Genomic DNA, 27630 nt, shown 5'->3' on the forward strand with positions numbered 1-27630 from the left:
CTTTACATCAAATCTCAAGCACAGCGCATAAAACCTCTTCTCCACTGGAAGCATCCTACACATATCCATATCAAAGCCCTCGCAATAAATGAGCGGTGTGTGCTAAAAGAAATATTACAGATATTCAGCGTTACTTTCATAGTTTGTAGTTTATTCCAATACAGGCAGGGCAGGAGGGATTAAATACATTCTAATTGTGGGCAGGAAAGGAAGGGAAGCAAACCAGGTAAACATGGACAAGACATAGACCAATTTTGACTTATTTTTTTATCTGCCAGTGATTTGAATAAATAACTAAGATATTTTTTCTATATGGCCATAGTGCTATGTTTTTAATAGTCATTCCCCTTACTATTACATAATGGTTTTTGACATGACTCTGTTGAAATGAATCTTATTTATTTTAGACATCGGCATAAATAATTACACGTAGAAGGTGGTGCTGTACACATCACGGTGGGAAGTGTTGTGGCGCTTTCTCTCGGCAATGTTTAATGTGCGACAAGCTGCAGGCAAAGCTACTGAATGTAGGTATTTGCTGGGCCAAATTTAGTGTGTCTCATCAGAGACTACTGGGACTGGCAGCATGATCTGAGCAGCGTCAGACTGTAAACTGGCTGGAACTGTCTGCTGAGAGCAACCACAGCAAATCCTATTCCAAATAGAGAGACTGTTCAAATTGCTATGGTGACTCTCGGCTTGATGGTGGCGCTGCACCAAAGGTTGGCGTAAGCAGGCTGTCATTCTGCAGCACGTCTCACTACACATTAGTAAAAAAAAAAAAGAAGGAAACATATTGTCACTATGACATGGCAGAATGTCAAAATTTTCTCCACCTGGACAGAAAAAAGCTGAAATATATAAACCTTCCCCACATTGTCCCAAAACTGAGATAAAAATCACTGACATCAAACCAATCTATTGCAAGAGCAATAAAGATAAAAAGTCCATCAAACATAGCAATAAAAGAGAGAACAACAATAATAAATAATGCAAATCGTGGACCACCTCCTACAACCAGAGTGATATGGAAGATTGTATGCCATGTATAGTATTTAGAGTTGGCACACAGTACGTATTGTTCAAGCCCATTGATTAATTCAGCCCAACCTGAACAAAGTTTGAGATGAACCGGATTAAAGGGAAGCAAACACCTTGACGTCCAAGATGACTTAGAGCACCTTGAGAAGAAAATCGATATCCTGGGAGATGTTTTCAAACCAGTTGGGTACTGGGTGCTGACCTGGGCATTTAGTAAGCCTCACAAAGGTTTACAAACACATTTGATTATATTTAAATATAATCAGAACATGTTTAGAGCTTGTTTTTTTTACGGTGACTAGGACAAGACTTCTTATATACCAGCCATGCTACTGTGAATGCATAAAGCATGCAGTCCCTGACCTAGGCACATTGCTAAGAGAGTGTTACACTAGTTATGAGACTAGGACATCGATTACAAAGTTCATTATTGTTTCAAAACCCAAGGTACAGAGATTGTGTTGTCAAAATGAAAGCCATGGCAGTGTTTTAAGGTCAGGATGACATCTTCTCTGTGGCGCTGCTGTGTAACAGTCTATATGGGAACCAACGGGGATGGCCAGGGAAGGAACTGATGGATTTGTGTTTAAATAAATCATTATTCATATACATATACAAAAGTACATCTCATAAATACATTTGGCAATACAATGTATTAATGTTTTTGGCAAGGAGGGGGTTAATTGAGCAATATAATGTGCGAAGAGCATCCAAATGTCAGTCTAAATTGCTTAGTGACAATCTCTCTTCAAAATAAAAGAAAACAAGTCTTCATGCACTATAAAGAGTAACCAAAAGACTTAAAACATCCATATGTGTCCGTAATAACTTTGTCACAATCACAAGTTTTTTAAAACACATGAATTCTCACCAATGTAACACACTCTCTTTCTCAAAGTCAATTCTTTATAGACCTGAGGAACATTTCATAGCGTTTTCTCCATCGCAGTGACTGATGAATATGTCCATCTTCACATTCCTGATTTAGAAAAATAAAATGAACGCTGCCGGACGACGTCTCCAGAGCCGCTGAGGGTGCAGGAAGCTGTACATGGACCCACAATGTGTGTCTGTGCTAACATCTTCTGTAGTGTAAGGTTGGTGAATCCCTGCTCAGATAACTATTCTCCCGTTGATATTTACTCTAGTCAGAGAACCTGACCTACAGTGGTGTTTATTCATCTCTGCGTGTTGTGCGACGACAGTGTGGCGGAATGGTATTGTGAAGCTACCGTTTCTATGAACCCATAAGCAGCACAGCCCCCTGGCATGCAGAGAGAGGTATCTTTTTTTTTTCTTAGTAATTGCAATAGTGTGAAAATGAGCGTTCGAAGGGGACACCTTAAGAATAAAGAGTTTGTGAGTTCGTCAGTCAGTTTCTGCCATCGGATGAGTGACTGCATTCCACTGCATGCAAGTACTGTGATATGTTTTAAAAATTCAGATTGCTCCTCTCCATGTAGGACAAAGGACGCTGCAGCCTGCGGTCTACACCATCGAGGACAGCGTGTTCTCCTCAGGACAGTGGCAAGGGGTGGATGTCCGTAGGGAATGTATGGATGGTGGGGCGCCTTCGCCAGGGGAAAGATCGTTGAGTTCCTCAGATGACGAGAGAGGGAAGGATGGTGACAGAGAGATGCCTGATGAAGGGTCGGCGGATCCAGCAAACGTGCGCGGGGGCTTCGGGACCAGGTTTGGCTCCAGTGTCGCCCTGGCCAGGAACTGTTTGTCGTCCAGCTGCTGTCCATCTCCGAGACACTCGCCTTGTCCAAATGAGCCGCGGCCTGACTCTGACTCGCCGTCAGACAGTTCCAGAGGAGGCGAGCTGCTGCCATCTAGTCTGAATAAAGAGTCTAAGTATTGGGCGAACTCCAGCACTGCCTGACTGGGGTTTCCATTGGAAAGCTGGGATGGAGGAGTACAAACTGCGGGCCGGGTCCCTGCACTTAGCTGCTTCTCGGCAGCGTCCCAGTCTTCCATTTCAGCGTCCACTGCTCTAGAACCAATCTGAGGGCTGAGAGGTGCATTAGGAGTGCCACCTGGGCTGTAGACGCCAGGTATCTGTTGCTGATCCGCATCAGGAAGCATTTTCGAGTTGGTATTGGGTTCCGTCTTAAAAGGCTGAGCCAAGACGCTCTGGTTTAGCAGAGATGGGGAATGGAGTCCGCTGTATCGAGGCGTGGCTGGAGACAGACGCATGGGATAATCCGGGGTGGACCTGGACTCTGGGGTGAAGAAGGGCCCGACTTCACCCAAGTGCTCCGGCGTCGCCTGGCAGAGGCAGTCAGCAGCTAATAATTCTGTGCGAGAGCTAAGAGACGGGTTCTCCTCTGGAATCGGCGCGTCCAAAGGGAACGGGAGGCTACCCAGCATCGGCGACCCCCTGAGCGCCGCCGAGGAGCGCCGCGAGTCCAGGCTGTAGAGCGATTCGGCGTCCGAGAGACTCTCCATGACGGCCAGCGGCGCCTTGCGGTCCCTCAGCTCCACGGCCAGGCGCTCCCGTGCTCCACGGAGCACCACAGGCACTGGGGGAGGAGGGCACTCAGAGAAACCATCCAGAGATATTTCAGACTGGGCACATGAACTAGAGGAGAGGAAAACAATGGGTTGGAGAGTAATGACGAGGAAAGGAGTGGGAGAGGGGATGCGAGACACAAGACAGACATAAATGACCGGGTTAAATAACTCACAAAGGGTTCAAGGAGAGAAACTGGAAAGTTTGAACTATATCTACTGTGCAAACTGGGTGGACACTAGCAAAACATTAAATACATGTAAGAAAGACTAGACAAAAACGAAAGACAAGGAGGCTAGAAGTGTAATCTAGCACATACAGTCGGGTCCATAAATATATTTGGACAATAACAGAATGTTCATCATTTTGGCTCTACCATAGTGAGTTTAAAAAAGAAAACTAATCTTCCACTTAAATGATCAGTTTATTAATTAAAATGGCTAGATTTCCTACACAGTTAATCCCATGTTTTTGCAATTCAAAGCCAATAAAGTACACACAGCGTCGTGGTGGACTGCAGAGCCAGAGCTGCTCAAACTGTCCCATTGTCTAAAGATATGTGGACCGACTGTGCGCGCTCCTACATTAGCTACTGATCCTAGAGACAGAACATCAGACTGTCCATAAAGCACCACTACCAGGAGTTCACACTGACTTTGGACAGGGGCTAAACCAGAGAGGGCGAGGTGGAAACTGAATACTACCATACGTTGGGACTGATCTGTGGTCAGACAGCGTGCATGCGTGCATGAAAGGAGGGAGAATAGTATGTAGAGTTAGTATTACCATGCTTTGCTTACCGTAACAATGTTTTTTGTCTTGTTTTTTAAAACCATACGGAACAGACACATATGATGGTATTGAGAAAACAAAGTAGCAGTTAGTAGCAGTATTATTTGTTAGAACCGTCTACATTATTCATTTAGATTCGTGCTCCCTTGTGTATTAAGGGAAAGCTGATCTTCATTTATTTCATTCTTTTAATAATAAAGCCCAAAACATACACAATGGTGCCGGGCGTACTGACCGAACACTACTGTTCCTGCGGTGGTGGGTCGCAGGGGTCGGCTGCTGAGACGTGGTCGTCGCGTCCATGAACAGGGTCTCTGGATTCAAGTCCACTTCGGTGGGACTCACCATGATCTTGGCTGCTGAGAGCAAAGCTGTTTTGCCTTTGTTGTAGTTCTCCAGCACCTGTAATAAGTACAATAGTACACGCACGGTATTACAGTTAAAGACCATGAGAGAGAGAGAGAGAGAGAGAGAGAGAGTGGAACAGGTGGATGTGCATTGACAATCTTGCTGCACTAAAACCAGTTCATATCAGAACTAAAAAAAAAACAGGTTTAAAATGTTTAAATTTGTTTGCTTGTTAAAATCTATTAATTACATTAAAATATGTTATATCAGCAGTGGGTTAAATGAAACATTAGAATGGTGTATGATCTATTTTAGCAGTGTCAGATACACACATGCTGACAGATGTCATTTATTAGTTGCACAAGCAATAAACGGACGATCTTATTTTGTCACACCTAAGATTAAATTCACTTCCAGGAGTTCTCCAACTAACCACATTTTCTATATTAAACAGGAAATGTGTGCATCTTGGATTAATGTTACAGCGGTAGAAGGAACAATGGAACACCCACCACAGAACCCTGATAGTTGAGGTAGACCATGATTATACATGATTATAACAGCAAATTAGCAACAAGTGTGTGAATATGTTCAACAATATTACTGAATGCTGGTGTGTTGTGTTAATGGTTAAAATGAAACAAGAATAATGGCAAATCACATTAACACACAATGACTGTACATGGTTGACTTTAATGGTTGATGGAAGCACCGTGTGATATGAAAATTACAGTAAGAGAAAACAGAAAAAGGAACTAAATGCAACCGAATGAAGACTGAAGTTATTAAGGACACAGGCACATTAGTTTATAATGGAATTCAATAAAGAGGTCTATGCAGATGAATATGAGAACATGATAGTGATACATGGACAAGTATAATACTGATAAATGTGTTTTCTTAAACAACAGCAAATACTGCATTGGTAACTTAATGTAAACAACGTATCAGCTGCAGAAACAGGCAAAGTTAATAATAATAATAAAAAAAATATATAGACAAACTAAGCCTGAAGCTGCCAACTCCAAAAGAGAACTCTGCAGTATGCCAGATGTTCTGCATTAGGCAATAATATATTGCAATCTCCACGGCTAGATTAGGAAAGCCAGTTTTGACATTATAAAAAAATCAACTAAGAAACATCCCAGTTTTCAGTCATACCAGTGAAGCCTCCGTAGCTCTCGGTTAATAATAAGTAATCATCAGTATTTGAGCAGTAATTCTATGGCAGAGCAGTCGCGCTGAACAGAGTACTCAACGGTTACACATTTGCTCCTTGTTATTCCATCTGCTGATGATGAGTAATTGACAATTCCTTATGATTGAGGAAAAGCTGAATACGTGCTTTCAAAAGACAGGGGGGGAAATAGGCATCTAAAGAGACGAGCTGCAGCTAGTGAAAAACCCGGCCAAGAAGGAAGAAAGAGCAGTTAATGTGGAAGAAATTAGGTTGCCATGGAAACCTCCGGAATACAAAGAAAACTTGTTAGCTGAGGAACGGGGTGAGCGAGTTCAAGCCGCAGCACTTGACCAAATGTATAATAGCTGTGAGAGGAACGACTCCAACGGCCGACGGGCTGCTTTAGGAAAGCTGCTTGATAGCGCTCATTATAAGAGACAGGAGTGCAGGTGGGTTGGGACTCGTCATGCCCCGCTGCAAAAGGCTATTCCTGACTAAGTTAAATTACATAAGACTTGCAACAATGTCTCTCCTGCTGGACTTCATCTGGCCATTTACTCCCAGTAATTCCTATACCAGTGAATCACACACTGCTTGGCTCTGGTAAACCATGCGATGCTATTATCTTGATTGGTGAACAATAAGACTGGTTGGATATGATTTCCGATTGAGGAGTACTAGTCGCATCCACACAAGGGTGGGAGTCAAGTGGGTCCAGTTGTGGTGGGGGCGGAATGCATGAGTCATCTACAACTGAGAGCGCTTTCGATTGAGGGTCAGGAGGACCGGCGGAGAGCGTCGGGACGGAGATCACGCGCGGCTGCGAGGCAGAAGTGCATTGTGACAGAGGAGGGAGAGACGCTGCATCTACAGCAACAGGAAAAGCCAGAGAGAGAGAGGCAGAGACACCGTCAGGCTCCGTGACGGAAACACTGCAAGATCACTCATTGTGGATGGAACCAGAGGAAACGGAAGCAGAGGTCATTTCTGTTTGCGATGCTATGAACATATTGGTACTGCAGGTTGGTTGACTGACTTCCACTTCCTCTGCTTCCACGTTTCCCTGCTCAGACAGTGGACAAAATGGGTCCAGAACCTGCAGAAACACCAGAGGCATCATACTACACAACAGGCACAGTCCAAAAACAGAAAAACACCTCCAAACTGACAGCCTCTGCAGCCGAGCGAGATCCCCAGACGGAACGGCCACATGCAAACATTCAGGTCATTACCCTGCAAAGCTCAGGAAGTGTACAGGGGAGAAAAGGGCATAAAGCCAGTTTTCATGCTTTGAGATGGGAGCAACGTGGAGAAAACAGGAGGTTAGGGATGCGTCACATGCACAATCTGACAAACCACATAGTCTGATATTATAACTCGGCATCCATGATTTTAACTGTATGATTAAGTGCACTGAATAACTTTTGGTTTTACTTAATCATTTGATTTGACAATTCAAACCTTAAGAAAATTCACAATAATTTTGAAATTATTAACTGTTTAGCATGATTTGAGAAATATCCCCTTTTTGAGCAGTTGGTCAAGGACTTGTAAAATCATCTGCATCGTTAATGAGTTCGGGCACCCACTGTTGTAAACTGGGATTTAAAAGCCATTTCACCACCAATTTAAAATGCCCCCCCACCAACACCCCCCGCATGCGCACACTTGAAACCGACCTTGTTCAGACCCTCCATCACCATGTGGGGCATGTGCTCATTAAGCATGGCAGGTGATATGATGACCTCATTGAAGGCCTTGTTGTCCCCCCACAGAGCCGAGTAGGTTGGCTCCTCCTGGCCACAGCTGCAGCCAAGCAGAGGAGAGAAAGCCTGTTAAACACACATGACTATTGGGTTCTATAACACTACAGTATATGTGGAGGGGCATAAACGTACACGCACATTTCATAAAGCCTTAACAGAATCACTAGTTCATCATATTTGAGATTCCTATTTGTCCTTTACTCGTTCACACACAATAAACAGGTGGAAGGGACCTCATTTTGTTAGAGGTGCGAGACACACATTAAACCCACACCGGTGCAAGTGCTGTACACCTTTCTCTGCGGAGCTGCCAGTTCTTTTATGTCACAGGTGTGAAACAAATATAAGGTTTGCGTCGATGCACCCAGTGTCCACGCATCACTTACACAAGCACTCCACCAGTTATGAGCCGGCGCTGTGGTAAAAATATACGTCTCATATACAGCCAAGCGTTAAGTGCCACCGCCACTCAAGCGATGACTGATCTTAGTCCAGGAATCGACAGCAAAAACACGTGCGGAGACTTTACTTGTGTCATCTTCCCACTGTGCCCTTACCATGTCTCTGGAGGATGGTTGTGCACCACGTGGATGATCCTACCAGGAGGATAGAGGGGGGTGGAGGCTGAAAGGGCAATGCTGAGGTCACTGGGGTGGAGCCACAGGCAGCAGCTTGGGGGGGCCGCCAGCTGGGACTGAGGATCATCATCCTCAAGTGGAAGCTCTGATTTTGGGATGCATTTGGTGCCTCCCGCAATGATCCTCCACTGTATAAAACAGGAATTGTCATGCAGCGTTTTATAGGCGAAAATACTGTACAGATATGGTGTGAATTAATCTGAACAGTGGAGAGATGTATATTGGTTGCAACAAAATCCCCAGAAAAAAATGCAAGGCCGTACACCTTGTGCTCGGCACAGTTGCTTCGTGATGGTTTCATTGTACAGATGGTCTGTCTGAATGGCAGCGTTCACAGGTTTTAAATCACCTTTGGCTTGTTACTTTTCTGTAAGACCTCCAGGAGGTGGCGTCGGAAACCCTCCAACTGCGAAAGGCCGAGTCTATGAGAGACCAAATACGTTTAATACGTTAATACTGCAGCAGTGTGGAGTTACTCATAGTATGCTGCGTATAGGGTGGTAGAAGATACCTTGGTACCAGGTCTTTTCCCAGAACCACAGATGTGACGAACTCCTTGGAGTACTCCATGGCATCCTCACTGTGCACACAAAACAAAGGGATTTTTAAAATATGTAAACCAAATGTATGCACATGGTGGCTGCCACATATGTGTTAATACTGAAAAGGGTCATAAAATAGGCAAAACATTCCCTCTTATTTGCCTACATGCGACATGAGCAGCTCCTAACAGTATCAACTCCACTTATTACATTTAATTTGCATTTTAAGATGGCCAAATAAGGAAATAAGTATGACCTCACAGGGTTGAGTAGTTATTATGATAAATATATGTAAATGTAAAAAACCTTTTAAAAAAAAAACACTGAGCAGCAGCTTTTGTTGATGCAACGGACAAAATAAATAAGCTAAAAGAAGGTTAAAGAAAAGAGCTTGTGATCAAAAGGTCTCCTATTCAGCCTCTGGAACTCAGCTGGTTGGGACACAGTATGTGAAAGTCTCCTTGAGCAATGCCTTTAAGCCCAAATAATACAGTAATCATTTCAAACCTCTATCTTTCCATGTCATAAGTGGTTCACATTGTGTAACGGTACTGTTTGAAACATTACTCATGACCTGTCCAACCACAAGAGACACGCCCAAATCCAAAGTAAACAGGGTCAGACTAGTGTTAAACACGTGTGGAATGTATAAACTTATAGCTGAGAGCAAACAGGCTGTTAAAAACTTGCACTGGTTGTTTAACACGACTGACTCATATACAACATGCTCAGACCAACTCACCTAAGAAGGCCACCGGGTGGAGAGTAAGAGTAGCAGTGGAGCGTTGGGTACTGAGGTCTGAGCAAAAAGGAGAGGATAGCAGCGGTGCCGGCACCGAGGGAATGCCCAACTATCACCAGTCCGTAATGCATCGTACCTTTGCTCTGTGAGAGTCAGACGCAGAGAGTCAGACGCGGAGAGTCAGACACAGAGAGTCAGACACAGAGAGTCAGACACAGAGAGTCAGACACAGAGAGTCAGACACGGAGAGTCAGACGCAGAGAGTCAGACGCAGAGAGTCAGACGCAGAGAGTCAGACGCAGAGAGTCAGACGCAGAGAGTCAGACGCAGAGAGTCAGACGCAGAGAGTCAGACGCAGAGAGTCAGACGCAGAGAGTCAGACACAGAGAGTCAGACACAGAGAGTCAGACACAGAGAGTCAGACACAGGGCGAACCCTGGTTTCCACGCTGAAGATGTTGCACAGATAGAGTGGAACTGGAAGTCACACAACAAGGTTGAGAGCGAGGAGACTACAAGTTACAGTAAATGTTTACTGAGTGCACCGATCTTTTTACATATGAGTGAGTCACGTACCAAGTCTCTTCCAAAGGCCTGCGATAAGATCATTTCCTGCTCCAGTTTCTTCTTAATGTATTCAGCTGAGTAAACCATGCCCTAAGAGTGGAAGGGAAGAGAAGGAGATTCAGTGGAAGTCAGACAAAAATATAGACACCTTCAACTAAAAGAGTCTGTTACAATGTAACTTCCTAAATAAGAACAGATAAATGTACAAAATAATAAAAAGACAATGGAGTTACAGAGTGAAGTACAAGTACTGTAGGAGACCAGTTTGACCTTGTGGCCCAGCCAGGTCCCATGCTGCTCCTCTACAGGCAAACGTTCAGAATCCCCCGTCAGATCAGTCAACGCATCCTGAGACACAAGACCAGTTTAAATTATTCTACAAAGGGAAGTAAAGTAGGCCGATTACAGGTGCACCACCTGCAAAGGTCCTGCATTTGTTATATTGCAGAATCCAAAGCCAGTGATTTTCAACCGTTTCCTTGCTTAGAGGAGAAAGGACTTCTCCTTAAAGCTTATGTAAAAAAAATGAATAGAACACTCTCTTTGGAAAGTGAACAGTCATGTTTCTGCTCTATGCGTGAAGTGTGTAGGAGTGTGAGAACTTCACCTGCTCCGGAGGTGTTGGTGCTGTGACGTGCTGAATGGAGGAGGGGCGGCTAATACTAAAGAAGGAGAAAGGCTGAATCTCACCTTTGGCGACAGGGTTCCTCTGATGCTGATTACCACTTTCTTTTTGGCGTGATCCACGGCCACAAAGAAAGGAGTCTCGTAAACCTGAAAGAGACGATGCAGCGAGATAACGAAAAAAAGGGAACTGAAAACCAGGAAATGAAAAAGAAAGTAATCATAAACGCCTCAGTCTCATTCGCAGCCAATGAGCTGAGCGCTACCAGAGCCATCGGACCTTCCTCGACTTGGCACGATAGTCAGCGCGTATGTCATCGCATGAGAGGGATTTATAGGTGGAAACTCAGCATTGGCCATCCTCGCTTAAGCACTGCTTTACACATCATCGACACAAGCGCTGGCATGAGTGCAGTGGAAATTCTACATAGCAGCTTTAGTGTTTCCTCTAATAGTCTATATAATTCTGAAAACATCGTATGGTTTATTTGTAGCTTTTAACCAGCTTAGACTGGAGGGCGCTCTCCCTCCAGCCGACGGCACATTGATACGTTGGGACCAAAACCACGCGAGCCGTCCATGTGGACGCTCTCCCCTGCTCGGCTGCGCCTCAGGATGCGGTCCACGGCGGCCGCAAACAAATCTGTGACAAAGCGCAGCCTCGATCACGTCCAACACCTACTGAGAGCACGCTTGACTTACTGCCGAGGATGTGGACGCAGCTCTCACTCGGCTTCCTGTATCGAAACTGGTGAGTGAAGTGTTACCAAAACACACGCGAATCGTGCCCAAAACCAGTGAGCAGACCCACTAAATCACCGGCTCCTCGTCTGCAGTTGGGGCACCGCGCCGCACGCCAGCCTCGTGTTCAGCCGCCTATGTTTGATATGTGCGACCACACGAGCATTTCACACAGGATGAACTTCTGCATGACCCGTCCTTTGTTTTAATTCGGAAAACACAAAGCTCGCGACCGCTTGTTGGGCTGGTTGCTCACCGCATCGTGGCAGGAAGTGTAGACAATGTGAACCTGCTTGAGGTCCCTGTCCAGGAAGTGTCTCCGTATGGCCAGGACGTTACAGCCGCAGCAGTTGTCCTCCTCCACGGTCACGGACTGAGAGAGCCGAGAGCCAGACACCGATGTGCATCTGGGGCGAGAAAGGAAAGAAGAAGGCAAATAGATGGAGGTTGATTTAAAACAGGATTACAGGAATGACGCCAATGCATAGTAAGATGCTAAACAGACAGCCATAAGGTGCAGGCTCGCACTGAAGAGGCTGCAGAGGCACCAGTGCTGGAGTGCTTACGGGCAGGAGCTGGCGAGGCGGCACAGCCCACAGGCCGGCTTCCTCATCAGGTACATGGGCCAACCATACGCAGCCAGGGCGAAGAGCATGTAATAGCACACTTCCTTGTACATGTTCATCTCAGTCTGGGAAGAGAAAAGGCAAAGAGACAGACGCACGTCAACACAACTCCAGAAGCTTCGCATCTACATATCTGAAATCTTCCCTCGTATGAACCCTTTCATGCCTCATCGTTTTTTTTCCACTCACCGAATTCTTAAGGTCCAGGTATCGAGTATTGCGTGTGACAGGCATTCCAGATAAGAAGGCTAAAATGTCATTGTTGGCCTTAACGGGAAAAAAAACAGAATAGACGCGTTTATTTTGCATTACAGCCCGTGCGTACGCAAACACAAAAATACAGACATTACCATATCTTACTGAAGCGGATACCTGGTCCAGGATAGCGGATCTCTTAGACCTCTGCGTCTGGCGGAGGAGCACCAGACCAGCAATGATATCACTAGGCACGATGTCCAGGTCTCTGAAGAACTCTGCAAAGAGGCTGGCCACTTCTGAGTAGGCATCCTGGACACAGGGCAGCAGAGGTCAGGAACACGGGGCTTGGAGGTTAAAATTCAATATGAAGGGGGGGAAACTTGGCTTTATTAAATTCACCAGAATTTCATCTTTCATCTTCTGACACTAAAGCCATGCTCCACCATCAGCTGTCAACATTTATGGGTGGTTTTACTTTTGTGGACAATTATTGAAAGGGTTTCTTTCTAAACTGAAATATATTCTCATTATGCTTTAAATGAGATTCTTAATAATGCGGGTGGGCTGCTGAACGAGCAGCGTCTATGAGTCAGACTTGATCCCGACGGCGACTCATTTTTTCTGACAGGACCCCTGGACATACGGTTGTTCCGTTGGACGCCCTCCGGCTGGACTCTAACGGCACTGAGCAGGTGCGCGGCGTGACTCACAGACTGTGTATCCTGGGCTCTCGTGCAGCACATGAAGAACTTCAATCTCCTGCTCCAGCTGCTCGCTTGGCCCTCCTCTAGCCTGTGTCTGCGTCGAGGAGAAGTCAAAGGAGATTGTGAGAGCCCCATTCGGGTGCATGAATAGAGCAGAGGTGTGGTGTTTGCCGCAGCAGAGTAGGAGACGGCGCATGGTGTTACCTGAGCGTGTATGTGGTGAGGTTGCGCTGGCGCCGGCGAGTGGCTTTGAGTTTGACGAACGTCCGGCCCGTTGGGTCGAAGGTGCACATGAGGGTGATGCAAACGCTTAAGATCACAAGCCAGTTGCACGCAACGATTCCTGCGGAGCATAAAACATCACTCAAAGCTAAACGTAACCGACTCCTCCACCAACGCCGCTGGGTCCACCTGCTTTCACTCACCCAAAGCCAGGTTCTTGGCAGTGACATCAGAGCACGGCTGGTAGTACTGAACGAGCCAGGCGATTCCCACCACAGCGTACACTAGCTCCACCAGCAGAATAGCTGCGAAGTCGGGTGGGAGGAGGGAGGAGAACACAAGCGTCACTATCTGCCCGTTCGCCCTTCAACCCCAACGAAAGCCCAACACGCCTACCGAGTCGTATGTAGAGGACGTACTGCACGGCCTCCCGGGGCTGCGTGTACAGAATGCTGCCTCGCATGCTCAGCCACATGATGGCGCTCTCACAGATGAGACAGCTGACCAGGATGCCCAGGTAGCCCCGGCCATGGTCCACCAGCGTTACGGAGCACGACTGGTCCGAGCCGTAGGGGAGGCCGAACAGAACCACGGACAGGACGACCAACCTGAGTGTGACGGGCAGACGTGAGGGGGTTAAACAGGAGGGAAAGGAGTGCGCGCGATGGATCAGGACGACGGCGCCTTACCAGATGCAGTGCAATAAAAAGAGGAAGAGCGCGGGCAGCACCAGGTCATCACTGCCAACTGACCAGCGCCGCCGAAACATCACCATGCCAGGCATCACTGCCCTGCGGGACAGGTAAAAGCAGGGATAAAAACGTGTCATGTGACCAGCTGGGCGAGGACATGCACCCGTGAAATGAATGCAGCGGTGCTGAGGGCCTCTGGGTTAAACTGACATGGAGTCAGATCCCAGAGAGGCTGACGCAGCCTTTGAGCCTGCTCCCGCTGCATACGCGAAGGACGGCACAGGAAGAGGCAGAATAAAGCAACACATCCCCGTCTTCAGATTTCTCGTTGGTCGGCGTCCAGAACTCCTCTGCTTTTTAGTATTGTTTCAGAACATTTTTTCACATTCTTCGGCTATTGTGAAACTGGCAGCACCCTCCTCGACTCACCCCTTAAATACCAGCGTCGTCACAGCCGTTAAAGTCCCACTCTGCAGCGGAGCGGGTGCTCGTTGTGCCACTGTCGTGACGGGCTCAGTGGGCCCTGAAACGCAGGCTGCAGGTGCACGGCCTGCGTGTTCACTTGAAGCGGACACGATGTAAAATCGGGCTTCAAAGTCGGCTCCAGGGGCAACTTGTCAACTGGACCGCGACAGACGAGTGCTGGCACAACAGGGGTTCAGTAAAACACTTCATTTGGCTTCTTCTGTTTGATATCTTTCCAGCTCCGCTCATACTTCTGTTAAGTGGCTTTCACGTCCTCGCTCCTTCTCTCGCTTGTTGATATTAATCAGACTGGTGAATGTAACTGTAGTGTCACTCTCCTCTGGTGGAATATGGATCAACCACTGCAGCAGCCGTAAACCAACCCTGACCTGCACCTGCGTGGAGCATCTCCTGTTCCTACTTTATTTCTACAATCTGTCAGTAATTGCCTCGGTGGAAGGAAGGAATGGAGAAAAAGACAAACAAACACTCATTGAGGCGTTTGTGCTACCACCTACATACAGTACAGCAGCCCTCGGTGGGGATGTGTGCAGAATTACAGAACACACAGGCATTTCCTCCGCGAGGATCTGCTGGAGAAGCCTTTTCTTTTTCTGTCGAACCCTTCTCATCTCCGTTACCACGAGCGAACAAACAGGCAAACTCTGGAGGCCTCGTTACCAGAACAGAAGCCAGTGCCCTCAGCGTTCACTGGCCCTTGGGTTTGGGTTAAGTCTAATAATCATTTCTATGACACTCATTATGTCATTTTGATATTTCTGATGTGAACCAGTTCCCTCCTTTATTTCCCAAGCTTCTGTCTGTTGAGTCCAAGCAGTCTGAATCCAGATGAATTGTTCCCCATATTGCTGAGGACGAAGCAGCAGCTTGGATTTTGATCGGCCTTGCCTTTGGATTACGCAGACTAGGACACCTCCAATTTACAGTTTGCTTTTTCAGTTTCATGTGCGGGTGCAGCAGGGTTTGTTCTTATGCAGCAAATATATGCTCCACGGTAAAATTACAGCAGATGACTGAAACGCCCCTCGTGAAAACTGTGAAAATCAGCCTCATGATTCAGTTTTTACCACCTTGCTGTGACTGTGCAATAAAATAACACCAGATTTATTGTTCGTCCTCCGCCAGAACATCCACATCGGCAGCAGCTTCCAACATTAACGAGGGGGAAAGAACAATTCAACCAGCCTAGGAAGCAGGAAAGTAAATCAGCTGAGTTCCATGTACAGATAATGCCTTCAACAGTTCACCGCTGGTGGCTGCAGTCTCCTCTCTACTGCATCAAACACCAGCAAGTATGGTCTCTACAGAAAAACTTAACAGGGCGTTAGGACATGCCAGCAATTACCTGAGAGGAAACTAGTATTGCTCTGTCAATTACTGTTCACCTGGCTGTGAAACGCTGCTTTGGCTGCTTGAGCAACAAATAGGTTTGGCCGCCTGTTTTTCTACAATGGAACGTTCCAACTGCTCGCCTCCCAGCAGTCTATTAGTCAAATAGTAGTCAGCAGCAGGAGAGCGCACTACACGGGGCTGAGACAGCAGCGTTTGGAGGTTTAATATGGGATGGGACAGGAAAACATCAGGGCAGCTGTTTGTAGGTTGAAGGCCAGCAGAAGCTGGGTCACGCAGCGGCACAACCTCCAGTCTGAGCCTAGACCTCAGCAAAGCAGACGAATAAGACCATGAGCAGTGCATTCCGGCAGCTGCCTGACGATTTTACAGCTGGTTCCATCCATCTGAAAATCCAACCAGTGTGACACCCCAACACCAAACCTGGGACTCCTGTAAATGGTTGAAAGGGGAGTTACTGACCTTGACTCTCCAGGTTTGTGCTAGTACATGACTCCAGGCCTGAGGTAATAAAAGTGCGTGATTGAAACAAGGGCGTGCAAATCGCTCCATGTGACTGAAGTCACCTCTCACTTACTTGTAAAAACTCTATGTAGGTTGGAGTAACATTAAAGAGGACAGAAGAAGGAGGGAGAGGGGGAAATTAAGAGCACATCCAAAACCTCCCTCAAATCGCATTTAGGTCAAAACAATCAGGCCAGTGAAATCAAGCAGATGTGGTAAACGCCAAAGACGCACACTGGGTCGCCTGCAGGCCCGACGTGGCCAGAACTCCCAGCAGAGACTGCACAGCGAGGGAGAACACTTTAGGATATGATTAAATGTGTAACGGGATGAGAGAGCAGGAGGACAATTCTGTGTTTGTAAATGATTTGGATGAAAGCGGATGCGATTGTGCAGCGTGTCCATACATTCAGAGAGCTAAAGCAAACCCAGCCGGTCGGCACAGAGTCCTGGCTCCACCTCGGCCCATCCTAAACAGCACAAACAGTTTGTTTACAGATGAATGGTTGGATTGTAATGCTGCTATAAAACGATGTATCCTAAAAGGAGAGCCACGGTGATCTGTGACTCACTGTGTTTACAAGCACACCGACTGATTGTGAGCCGCTCCTCTCATAATTTGAGGAACAACACTGTCAGGAGGCGTATTACGCTGACAAAAAACGAAGGCTGAGGCTGAACTCGGGCATGTTTAGCGTAGTTCCTGATGTATTGTCAGTGACTAGCCCAGTCGGTGTGAGCCAGTCGGGCTGCTGTAGATTTGCAGTGAGGCCTTACACTCCCTTTCCTCTCTTGACTTACAGCGATGCCACCGTTGCCCTGAGTCGTGCTTCTCCCTCAGCCTCTGTCTCTGCAGCCTTCTGCAGGTTTCAAACTCTGAGCTGTAGGTTTACAACCTGTTGTATCCGTTGACACCAGCTGCCTTTTGTTTGATTAAATGGGATTTGCTGGGTTTCCTACACACTGTACAGTGGGAATTAAATATATTATAGCATAATAAATACACAACATATGGTGATGCTATATTGCACCTTGTGATTTGCTTTTAAGCCATTTAGTCATTACCAGCCTGGTAACCACAAGCAGCCTACGTGATCCATTATTCATCTGTTTGAGGTCTCCAACTGTCACTTTGAGATCTTTTGCACTTAGATTTTAATCTCACTTCTTAGCTGATGACGAGCGTTTTGCCACGTCGGTCAAAACAGAGTAGAAATACCACAATCTGCTTCATGGACAGCCCATCCAGAGTTAATTAGTGTTCTGAGATCCCCTTAGCCCGACTCGTTTCACGGCAGAAGACTCCAGCCATCAGTATATGTGTCAGCCCCACATCCTCACTAATAGTAGTTGGCTCCTTAAAGGCTTTCCCATCCATCAGTCAGGGGACGTTGGCCTATTAATGGTGCTGTTCAGCCTCTGCAGTTTTCCACCACGATGAACCGCTGCAATATGTTCTTTTGTTCTATGACACTCATAATGTTTGACCAAAAAAATTCCAAGCTTTCTGATAAAAATGTGAATCTATTGTAGGAGCTGAGCAGATTTAATCCCGTAGTCCAGGTCAGGAAAAGTTCAATGTCCCTGAAAAGAATCTGTCCAGTTTCCAGAGCAGCGCCAATTTTTGATAAGAGACGAAAATATTTGAGAGAAGAACTATAACTGATGAAGTGGGCGTTAACAGTTCCATTGTGAAACACCACGTTTCTTTGACAACCAGGCCAACTTATGTAATTACCTGGTTCAAACAAGCAGGTTTCCAGTTAATGAACTGGAATAAACACAGATTAAAGCATAAACTAGATTCTGACACACTCAGCTTGGAAGTCGTAACCTGCTGCAGATTTACTGTCAAAAGCCCCTATTTTTGTGTTACTCACACTTCCTCAAAGAACACGAGCTCATATAATTCAAGTAAAAACACTCATAATCTTAAATGTGAGGAGCTACAGTCGGAACAAAAGCAAATGCAGTTAGTGAATATTTCAATTTCAAACAATTTAGTTCTTTAATAATCTCTAAACCTGCAATTTATTTTTCCACCACTGAATGTTAGTAACCTAAGATCCAGGAAAAGCCTAGACGTCTTACAACCCACCCCCAGGGCAACACTGCTGTCACTGACTCTACTACGATCGCGCTTTGTGCACACAGCGTGACTCATGGGAACCGGACTCTCATCCTGAACCGGCGACTCTGTCAGAGCCCGGAGGACATGTGGGCTTTTTTTGTTGAAAAGCCTGATATATTTCTGCATGTGAGCAATGCTTTTGTGCTCCACACAGCGTGCTACTGTGTGTCAGGCCCAGGCCCAGACCCACGTGATGCGACAACAATGATGTAACAACAATGACAGGGCTCCCCGTCCCCCCCATTATTATGGCTTGTTCTTTGACGCGGACCTATTGAAACGAATGGGCGATGCAGCACAACATCTGCCATCTTTCACTGACAACTGCCTCGGAGCGGCCTGATGATGATGATGATGGCGACGATGATGATGCGTCGCCACTGGAAATCACAATAATCTTATTGTTACTCAGACAGGGTGTGCAGCTAAGTCTATTTCTGTTATTGTTCCAAATCAGCCAATCCTCGCAGTCGTGTCCGCGACTCACCTGTTCTCGCCGCTCACCTGATTGGCCAGAGCGTTGAGGCAATGAACAGGTGTTTGGTGTCCTGGTCGTCTGCTGCAGCGGCATCATTATCATCATCATCATCATCATCATCAGCAGCAGCAGCAGCAGCAGCAGCAGCAGCAGCAGCAGCAGCAGCAGCAGCAGCAGCAGCAGCAGCAGCAGCAGCAGCAGCAAGCCGAGCGGTGGCACGCAGCCTGTTGGTTACGGCTTGGCTTTCTGTCACGTTCTCACTGTCTAACAACTCCATTATCACAACTGTAAGCGCGCTTACGGAGACAATCCACTTTGTCTCGCAGGCGGAAAGACAAACTCCCAGTCCTACAAACCTGTTTTAAAACAAACAGCGAGAAACGCTCAAGTAGCACACCAACTCCCGCTGGCGCTAAATATGTGGCAAGAACCGGGGTTTGACACATCTGGCTTATTAAAGCAGCTGGTGGTAACTTCCTGTTCACGCTTCACCCTGATGCTCATGCTGAGCGCTTTTTATACATAAACCCGAGCCTGCAGCACGTTCACGCCGCGGATGGCGAGGTGCGCGTCGGCATTCTGTACGTGTTTGCAAGGGAAATTCATCTCGACACGCGCCCGTCTCATCGACAGCGTGGCCAGGTGCTGCTGTAGCTGCAACGCGTGGAGAAACAAACAAGGAAAGCGGCTCCCGTCGGATGCTGCGAGGCCTCGGCGGCATCCTCTGCAGCTCAGCTGCTTCCTGCTGCACGGCTCAGTGACGCCGACGCTCGGCCCCGTCTGATCTCCAGTCGTCCTCCGAGCGTCGCAGCACGTTTCCCAAACAAGTGCTCTCCTTTGCTCAAAAGGTAATTACAGATGGAATAAGCACCTCTGAAGCATCTCGGGCGGAGAAGCCATGTGAAGTAAGGTTTGAGGCCTTCACTTAAACATCCAAATACATCCCTGACATTCACTACACTTGTATTTCCTGCAGCAACTCCGATGCCTCGTGTTGAACAATGAGATGTACATAATTAGCTAAAACTGAACAATGAACAATGCTGAGACTCAGGGGAGAGCTCTTCACGGTCCGGATCTGGTTATGATTCAGCCACTGCTGTGTGTGTGTGTGTGTGTGTGTGTGTGTGTGTGTGTGTGTGTGTGTGGAGCATACGGCCGCCTTGCAGGTATGCAGCAGTTTGTTATGGTGCCGGCATCAGCAGGAATCAACAGTAGGGGAGGGACGAGCGCTTGGATGGACTCAACCCTCACAGACAGGAAGCGCCGAGGTTCCGCCGGGTCGGCGCGGCCCCACGACTGCACCGCGGCCCCACGACTCTGCTCCCCGTCACACATCCATCTGCTCCAGTCTCTCTCTTTTTCTGCCTGGGTCACTGTTACACTCAGCTCAGACCAAGATTCTCTCCGGCATTTGTCACATCCTGGCGCTGCTCCCGCTGCCTCTAATGATTCTGTCTCTCCCGATCCCGTCACACCACAGAGGGATTCTGTCCATCCTACAGAAGCTCATCCTGTCCTATTTCCATCTCACCCGCACCGTGTCTCTCTCTCTCTGCCTTTCGTATGTTCTCCCTTCCCTTCCTCTGACTCTCTCCTTATTCGCCTTCTACCCACACACTCATTCAGCGTTCATATTTTAGAGGACATTTATGAGCATGAAACAGAGCGAGTGCATCTGCACCATTTTCGGTGCAGAGGAAACCTACATTCTCTCCTGCAGCCGTGCCCGTCCCCCCGTCCTCTTCCTTATCTAGCGAATCCAGATTCTGGTTTTGGTTTCGTGTTGCTCGTCTTTTTTTAGACTGAAAGCCATGTGCCACTCACTCCTACTCTCCCTCTGCCTCTTTCTCCATCTTTTTCTCCCACTGCCACCCACTCAATCCCTTTCACCTCTTCCCACTCCATTTTCTCTTCTTTCGGGCGATGTGATAGTATGCGCACCACGGACTGCTGCACGCGTGTGTTTGTGTGTGTACGTGAATGGTTATTTCATTGTCGGGGTGTTGACATATGGACTCTGCCTGTCTGCGTCCTGCTGCCACCAAACATACAGATCGTAATATCACTGACACTGGACATAACTGCTACATTCATTTCCATTGAACCTATAAATTATCTAATTTAATATCTAATTAAACAAGCTTGCAGAACACTTGCAGTATCATCACCAGCGTCTCCTCTATGTAGTGATGCCCTTTTACTCAGGGCTTAATTGGATCATCTGTCCCATGATGCACTGCTAAAAAGACCAAGTCTAAAATTGATGTGCACGCCGCGTTATCTACATCTCTACAAGATACAGGAGAACCTCACATAAATCGACGTCTTCTTGCACAAGCATACAGTACAGTTCATACAGTAGAACAGTATAAGCGTATGCATGCCTGGAAATGTAAATCACCTTTTTTTTTTTATAGCCTGACACCCTGATGCACAGGTAACAGGAAGTCGTTCTGGAAGCCGCAGCTTAGCAAACAGGACCGTTCAGCACATTGGTGCAGCTTCATGCAACTACACACAATATTTACAGGCTACAACCTTAATCCGTAGAGAAGAGCATTTGAAACATTGCATTCTTCTTTAAGGACTTTAAACCTTCCTTCACTCACGCTGGAATATCATTTTCTCATTAACCCGAAAACCTTACAGCACCTTGTTCTCATTGGGGCTGTGTGACTCTCTCTGACTGACACTGGCCAAACGCTACACACTGAAGGCACTTGCACTTTGAACGGCATGAACCAACGTTAAAAAGCCACGCGTGGAGGAGGAGGAGAGTTATCAGTGAAATACTTTTAGAGTGAATAATAAATATGTGTGACATTCCTCTTAGTGTGGCGGTGCCAGGTCCCCTGTTCATTAAAGGAGCCGTGTCATCACTGGACAAACAAACGCAGAGAATACAACAAGTAGACAAATTAATAAGCTGTTAGGAGAGTCAGCTCCAGCGCTGCAAATAGGAGCCGTCATTTTACTTTAAGTGTTTCAGAGGAGTTCGTTTAATCCCATTAGGCTCCGTGTGCAACGCGTGTGGCCTCTGTAATTTAGACAAAACAAGAATCAATAGGCAAAACGGCAGCGCAGCCACGTCGAGCTGCAGCCGACGGCGTCGACGTGTGCAACAGCATCCTAATGTGCGATTCCAACAAGTCGATGAGCGGCAGCGGCAGCGGAGTGTCTAATCTCATTAATCAGGACAGCTGCTAAAGCGGGCATCCTGCGGGCCTACAGAGCGGAGATGTGGCCTAAGATGTGGCTCTCGGACCGGGAAACGCGGGCTCCACCGTCCGAACCGGGGCGGACTCGACTCGCCGCCCCGCGCGCGCGCGTTCAGCTGGAGGTATTTCACCTCCAGGTTAGTCGCTGTCGTCATCCCGTAGCGGCGGCTCACCTGTATATTGACGATGCCTTGCCAAGACCCACTGCATCGGTTCCGCTCGCTCTCCCATATCCTTCCGACTGCCGAGCCGCCTCAGCCTCGCTCTTCCCGACACCAGCTGGGGGGTTTGCGGCGAACGAATTCACAAACGTCGATAGTACTATATTAAGCGTGTACGCGGCATTACAGCCGACGAATGAATGGACCCGGGCACATCAAAGCCTCTCCGGTTGTCCGCCGGCGCCAGGCGGACCTGACACATGCCATCAAAGAGCGAGGCGCTGATTAACGCCACGGCGCTTCCGAACCGCTGGACGCTGGCGGCTGCAGCGCGTCGTCCTCCGTGGCAGCGCGCGGAGTGAGGGTCCCTTCGGTCGGAGCTCGGGGGTACGGTTTTTACCGAGAAAAGATGACAGTCCCTCGGGTTGGTCGGAACAAGAGCCTGTCGGGTCTCGCGTAGCTTGCTCGTGCCATCAGCCGGACAACTCCCGAATCCCAGCACGGATGTCAGCTAAGCGGGGACAGCGTTACCCGAAGATCCGGCCCATCCCCTCGGACGCGTCCCTCAAAGGGAAAAACATACGTACGAACTGGCTATTCTCTGTCCGCGTTTGGTTCTTTGGGTGCGCAGATTCCGTTCATCCAGCAGCGCTACGCGTACTCGCGCCCCGTTCACCGCAGATCCTCATAGGAGACCGGGAGATCCTGCGTTGAAAGGGCGCCGCCGGTGGTTTGTGAATATCAATGAATCAGCAACTGGCTCAAAGAGAGCCTTGTTGTCCGAGAGGCGGCCGCTCATCTTTCTGAAGCCGCCTTAAAGACCCCGCGGAATTTCACACTTCCTCCCATCACTTATGTCATAGTTGCAGCGAGCTGTTGGTTTAAAACGCTGTTTATAAAAAAAATACATAAGCGGCGCATGCGCTTTAAAATATTTACCCGAAGCACCGAGCGTTACCACAGCGACTAAACAAAGGAAAATCCAAATAATCAACTAGAACTCTGAAGAAAATCATTTGCAAAACCTATTTAAATTAATTAAAACGATCACAACTTTTTCGTAGTTCACGTGATTTAATCTACACTGTATTATGTCAAATACATTTTAGTTAGCCTCAATGTACTGACGTTAAGTTGCTAGTTCCATTTTATTTTCCCTTTTCAGTGTGGCTCATTTAATTACAATATACGATACTGAACTGACTTTAAAGCGTAGGTAGATCAATATTTGACTTCACAATCGCTCACTCTCTCTGGCAGCGTGTCGGCCGATGACCATCTTGTCTCACTACTACTATCTTTGTGTTGACGTAAATTGGGCGTGGGTCTGTTTAGACGTAATGACACACGCTTAGTGTGACATGTGTCTTTTGCTGTTGTACAGGTTTCTAATGATTGTTCAACAGGCAGTATACGTCACAAAATTATTGTATGTGAGAAACAACATAAGCAAATCCCCTGGTGAAAACCGACCTGATATCTGATATATGTCCTCAAAAACATTACATTAATACATGCTATCATTTTACACAAACTCCTGCAGGCTTGTTGGTGAAAACGCCAACAACTCGTGAGCTGTAACATGACTATCTATCTATCTATCTATCTATCTATCTATCTGTCTGTCTGTCTGTCTGTCTGTCTGTCTGTCTGTCTGTCTGTCTGTCTGTCTGTCTGTCTGTCTGTCTGTCTGTCTGTCTGTCTGTCTGTCTGTCTGTCTGTCTGTCTGTCTATGATGTTTCTGTACTTGTATTAGTAACAGTGCAATGTATCATGTGAGTGTAGAGATACTTAACTCCAGGCTATGCCTGCCTGAAAGAAACCTTTCTAATGCAATTAAAAGTTTTTCGTATGCTTTAAAAGTCCAGATGTAATCAGGCCAGGCTGCCCCTGTTTTGAGGACCAGATGGTATGTTCCATCCTCTCCTCCTCTCCCTCCCATTCTCCTTCCTCCTGCTTTCAGTGTCCTCCATCTCTCTGCTTCCTCTCATTTTCTTATTTTGAGGACATTTTGACCTCAGCGACTACTGCGCTTCCTCCTCCATCTATTATTGCTTTATTCTCTTCAGAGCTATTGGACTGGTATGTATTCCATAATTCTTCTTATCACATCAGTGCAGTGCAGATTTAATATAGCGTATTATTGCACAGGCATGCCCAGCCTACATTCAGTAAAGTGCAGGCTGGTATGATGTGTTGACTGGTTTTAGCAGTATTTATTCCTCTATATTCCTCTTCCTCATTTGCATTCTCAGAGTAGTCACTGTGATCCTTATTTCTCTCCTCCATCTTGTCCTCCATTTATAGCACTTATGACTCACGCAGTTTACAGTGAGAGAACAGAGAACCAAACAGAGAAGGAGAGTAAATCTTTAGATCATAAAATGTGGATTCAACTCCTGCGGTGTTAAAAAGACAAAGTCCTTAACCATAAAACAGCTCTGCAGCTGCCCTGCAATTCTTATTTCCTCCACTGTAAAGCGAGAAATTTGTCCTATAAAGAGCTACACAGGAAGCTGCTGTAACATTGTGCCTTCAGTGCAGGATTATATCACAGCAGCTGCGACCACAGTAAACAATTTCCAATCCCTCTGAGCATTGAAGTCTCCACATCAATGTCGTCTTCTACCAAGGTCACATTTAAGGCCTCACTGCCCCATGACTGCTGTACAGTTAAAACTTGGATGTAAGAGCTTTGAAATAAGACAGTCTACCAGCTACATGTCATATCACATGATGTCTGGTTCTAATTTAGATTTATAATCCGGCTGGGTCTGTTTGCTGTCTTTTTCCCAGTGAAGCAGCACTGAGCTGACTATACAAAGAGTCTTCCTGACCAGGCCGCACCTCTGTCCGTGTCCATGGAAGCCAAAGCCAAATCTGGGGCTTCAGCACCCAAGGCAACATCTAAATCAGAGAAAAGGGAGCCAGCGCCCCCACGCAAGGCTGACCCAGCCCCTGCAGCCCCCGAGCCTGAGCATCCTCCTCCCCAGGATGGTGCAGCAGAAGCTGAAGGAGCAGCAGCAGCGGATGAGATAGCCACATCTGGCACAGACTCTCTGGAACACCTGAAGCCCTTCCTCATCGGTGGTGCTGTTATTGCTGCAGGAGCCATCTTGCTGGGAATTTTGCTACTGGCAAGGAGAAATTAAATCCAAATTATAATTTGAAGTTGTCTATAGTTGATGAGCTAGAGCATCATTGCAACTGGTTCACAGACTATCTATGGTAACAGTGGGGGCTGAGGAGCCACTATCCAGCCCAAGTGCTTCTTTTCTTTTCTGCTTTCAATCACTAGTGAATTAAACTATTCAAGTTTAGATCCAGACTGTATATGGAACATAAATTCACATAGTATATGCATGAACCTGCGTCAATACTGCATCTGAATTGTAATAATGTATAAAAGAAAAACTCAGTGCTGAGCGTAAAAGTCTAAAGGCTAAAGATGGCTTATTTAACTTTTTTAACTTATTTTGCTTAACCCATTTTAGCTAGAATATCAACATAACCTTGTACGATCTTGCACTGGAAATGAGCTTGGTTCACTTTGCTAGAATTACTTGAAACTAATGCTAATGCTGCCCATCAGATATTTTTTTTTATTTTAGTTTGACTGAAAATTGAAAGAAACGTTTGGGAATACACATTGTAACAGATACAGTATGAGTTTGTATGAGTTCCTCCATATCAAAAAGTAAACAAATTAAAAAGTAAGAATGGAAAGGTTTAGGAGTAATATAAAGGATTGTTGGTGATAAAACCTGTACAGTACATGGAAGAGAAGAATAGTGGAGTTAGATTGTGCTATAGAATAACGGCAAGTTTTACTATCAACTAATGTCACAAATCAAAAACCTTTCATGTTTTACAAAGAGCCACGATCAGGCTGGTTCAATCAGCTCACACCCTTAGCTGTAGCAGCCATTAGTGGTGGCATATAGAGTTTAAAGCCTGCTGCCAAAACATGGGGATGTCTCTGTCTCAACTCTGCTCTTGGTTTGTGGCTTCAGAAAAAAAAGCTTGCTTTTAAAGCCTCATTAATTAACTATTATTTTATAAGTGTTCTAAGTTGCCAATGTACTGAAGGTGTGGTGTAGACTAGCAACTGTTGTATAGTTTATGCTGAGGGGAAAAAAAATCATAAGACAGCGGCCAATTTGCTGCTGCACACTCTTACCTGTACAGCTGAGCACAACATTGTCCACTCACATGTAAAGTTCATTTCCCTGTTGTTAGTAGAAAAACTGTTTTTACACACACATTATCTCATTTTAGTTGTATAGGTACGTACGCATTTTATAGCACATTACTGACCAAAAATATTGTAGGAACGTTAACACTCACCAGATTCAACACCCCTGAGCACATTTAAAAAAACAGAACAAACTTCACCTTACATTGTACTATACAGTGTACCAAAAAGATCCTATTTTCATAAACCCAACAGCGTATAAATGCAATAATTCAGGTAGGACTCATCATTTAGCACGTGCTGTAGCAAGTTTCCTTAAGTGAATGATGGTGAAGTTGATGATGTTTGATGTTAGAGATAGTAATGGAGGTGTTGTTGATTGCAACGATGATGCATTTGATGGTGACTGTAATGATGAAAATGATGGATATATTTTTGATATATTTCTAACATATTTAACTTATGCACACACACCCCACCCCATGCCTGCCCACAAAACTCCTACATGTAAAAGGGAAAAGGTTTCAACCCAACCGTTATTAAAAGCAGTGAACCAGCTAACATGAGTATGTCTTTTATATGAATTGTATCATGTGATTTGATAGCTTATCTGAAGAGAGGATTTACTAAAGTTTAAACAGTCATTCTTGTTAACCCATTCTGTCTGACATAGTAAAGAGAATATCCTGTCTGCATGTTATAATGGGGCAACTTACTTCATTTTCTCTATATTATAAATTATGTTTAATAATAGTTATACCTATTTCCAGTTGTAGAAGAAATGCAATATTAATACAGAACATTGTGTGATTTATAGCTTATCAACAATACTGTTCACGGGCTGAACAATATTAGGTTTATATATGTACGTTTAAACTCTCTAGAAGTGAATTCATATCTTAGATGGGTTAGCGAGGTTAATAGCGAGATGAATAGAGTTTACACAGTTGCAGCATGGTAGCATTTGGCACACAGCTATTTATAATGCTGACTTTTAATCACACATACTGGGAAAATTAAAATTTAATTAATGAATTTTAATTGAGGTCTTATACTACCGCCCTCTGTAGAGTTATAAATTCTGCAAATGTAATTGCTTTCCGTCAGACTGACGAGCTCTTTGGCGGATGTTTCTTATTTTTTCATCGATCTAATAAAGTAAAACAC

The 27630-nt window shown here is 46.1% G+C and overlaps 1 protein-coding gene across 5 annotated transcripts; it reads right to left on the minus strand.

Moving 5' to 3' along the window:
* Positions 1–130: 130 nt before the first annotated feature.
* Positions 131–23131, minus strand: dagla (diacylglycerol lipase, alpha). 5 transcript variants are annotated; one of them, XM_055507397.1, is made up of 21 exons: positions 22856–23131; positions 13935–14036; positions 13642–13853; positions 13449–13550; positions 13228–13366; positions 13030–13117; positions 12482–12628; positions 12311–12388; positions 12062–12186; positions 11752–11902; positions 10821–10904; positions 10401–10478; positions 10140–10220; positions 9565–9707; positions 8792–8860; positions 8630–8702; positions 8200–8408; positions 7556–7682; positions 4584–4750; positions 4357–4374; positions 131–3625 (listed from the first exon to the last, which is right to left on the minus strand). In XM_055507397.1, the coding sequence occupies exons 2-21, from the start codon at positions 14027–14029 to the stop codon at positions 2530–2532; spliced, it is 3282 nt and encodes a 1093-aa protein (XP_055363372.1). In that variant the 5' UTR covers positions 14030–14036; positions 22856–23131; the 3' UTR covers positions 131–2529. The 5 variants fall into 5 exon arrangements, with proteins under 5 accessions (XP_055363372.1, XP_028999860.1, XP_055363371.1 ...); XM_029144027.3 differs by having other exon boundaries at positions 12494–12628; positions 22281–23131; XM_055507396.1 differs by having other exon boundaries at positions 22281–23131.
* Between the last annotated feature and the right edge of the window lie 4499 nt (positions 23132–27630).

This window comes from Betta splendens, chromosome 3, assembly GCF_900634795.4.
Source record: "Betta splendens chromosome 3, fBetSpl5.4, whole genome shotgun sequence".
Lineage (NCBI taxonomy): Eukaryota > Metazoa > Chordata > Actinopteri > Anabantiformes > Osphronemidae > Betta > Betta splendens.

Excerpts from the sequence above, each read along its gene's own strand:
- dagla (XM_055507397.1), bottom strand. The coding sequence starts at position 14,029 with ATGCCTGGCATGGTGATGTTTCGGCGGCGCTGGTCAGTTGGCAGTGAT. Across the intron at positions 12,389-12,481 it reads TGGACCAGGTATCCGCTTCA|GCCAACAATGACATTTTAGC; the intron begins GTAAGATATGGT and ends TTTCCCGTTAAG. Across the intron at positions 10,221-10,400 it reads GGACCTGGCTGGGCCACAAG|GGCATGGTTTACTCAGCTGA; the intron begins GTCAAACTGGTC and ends TTCCACTCTTAG.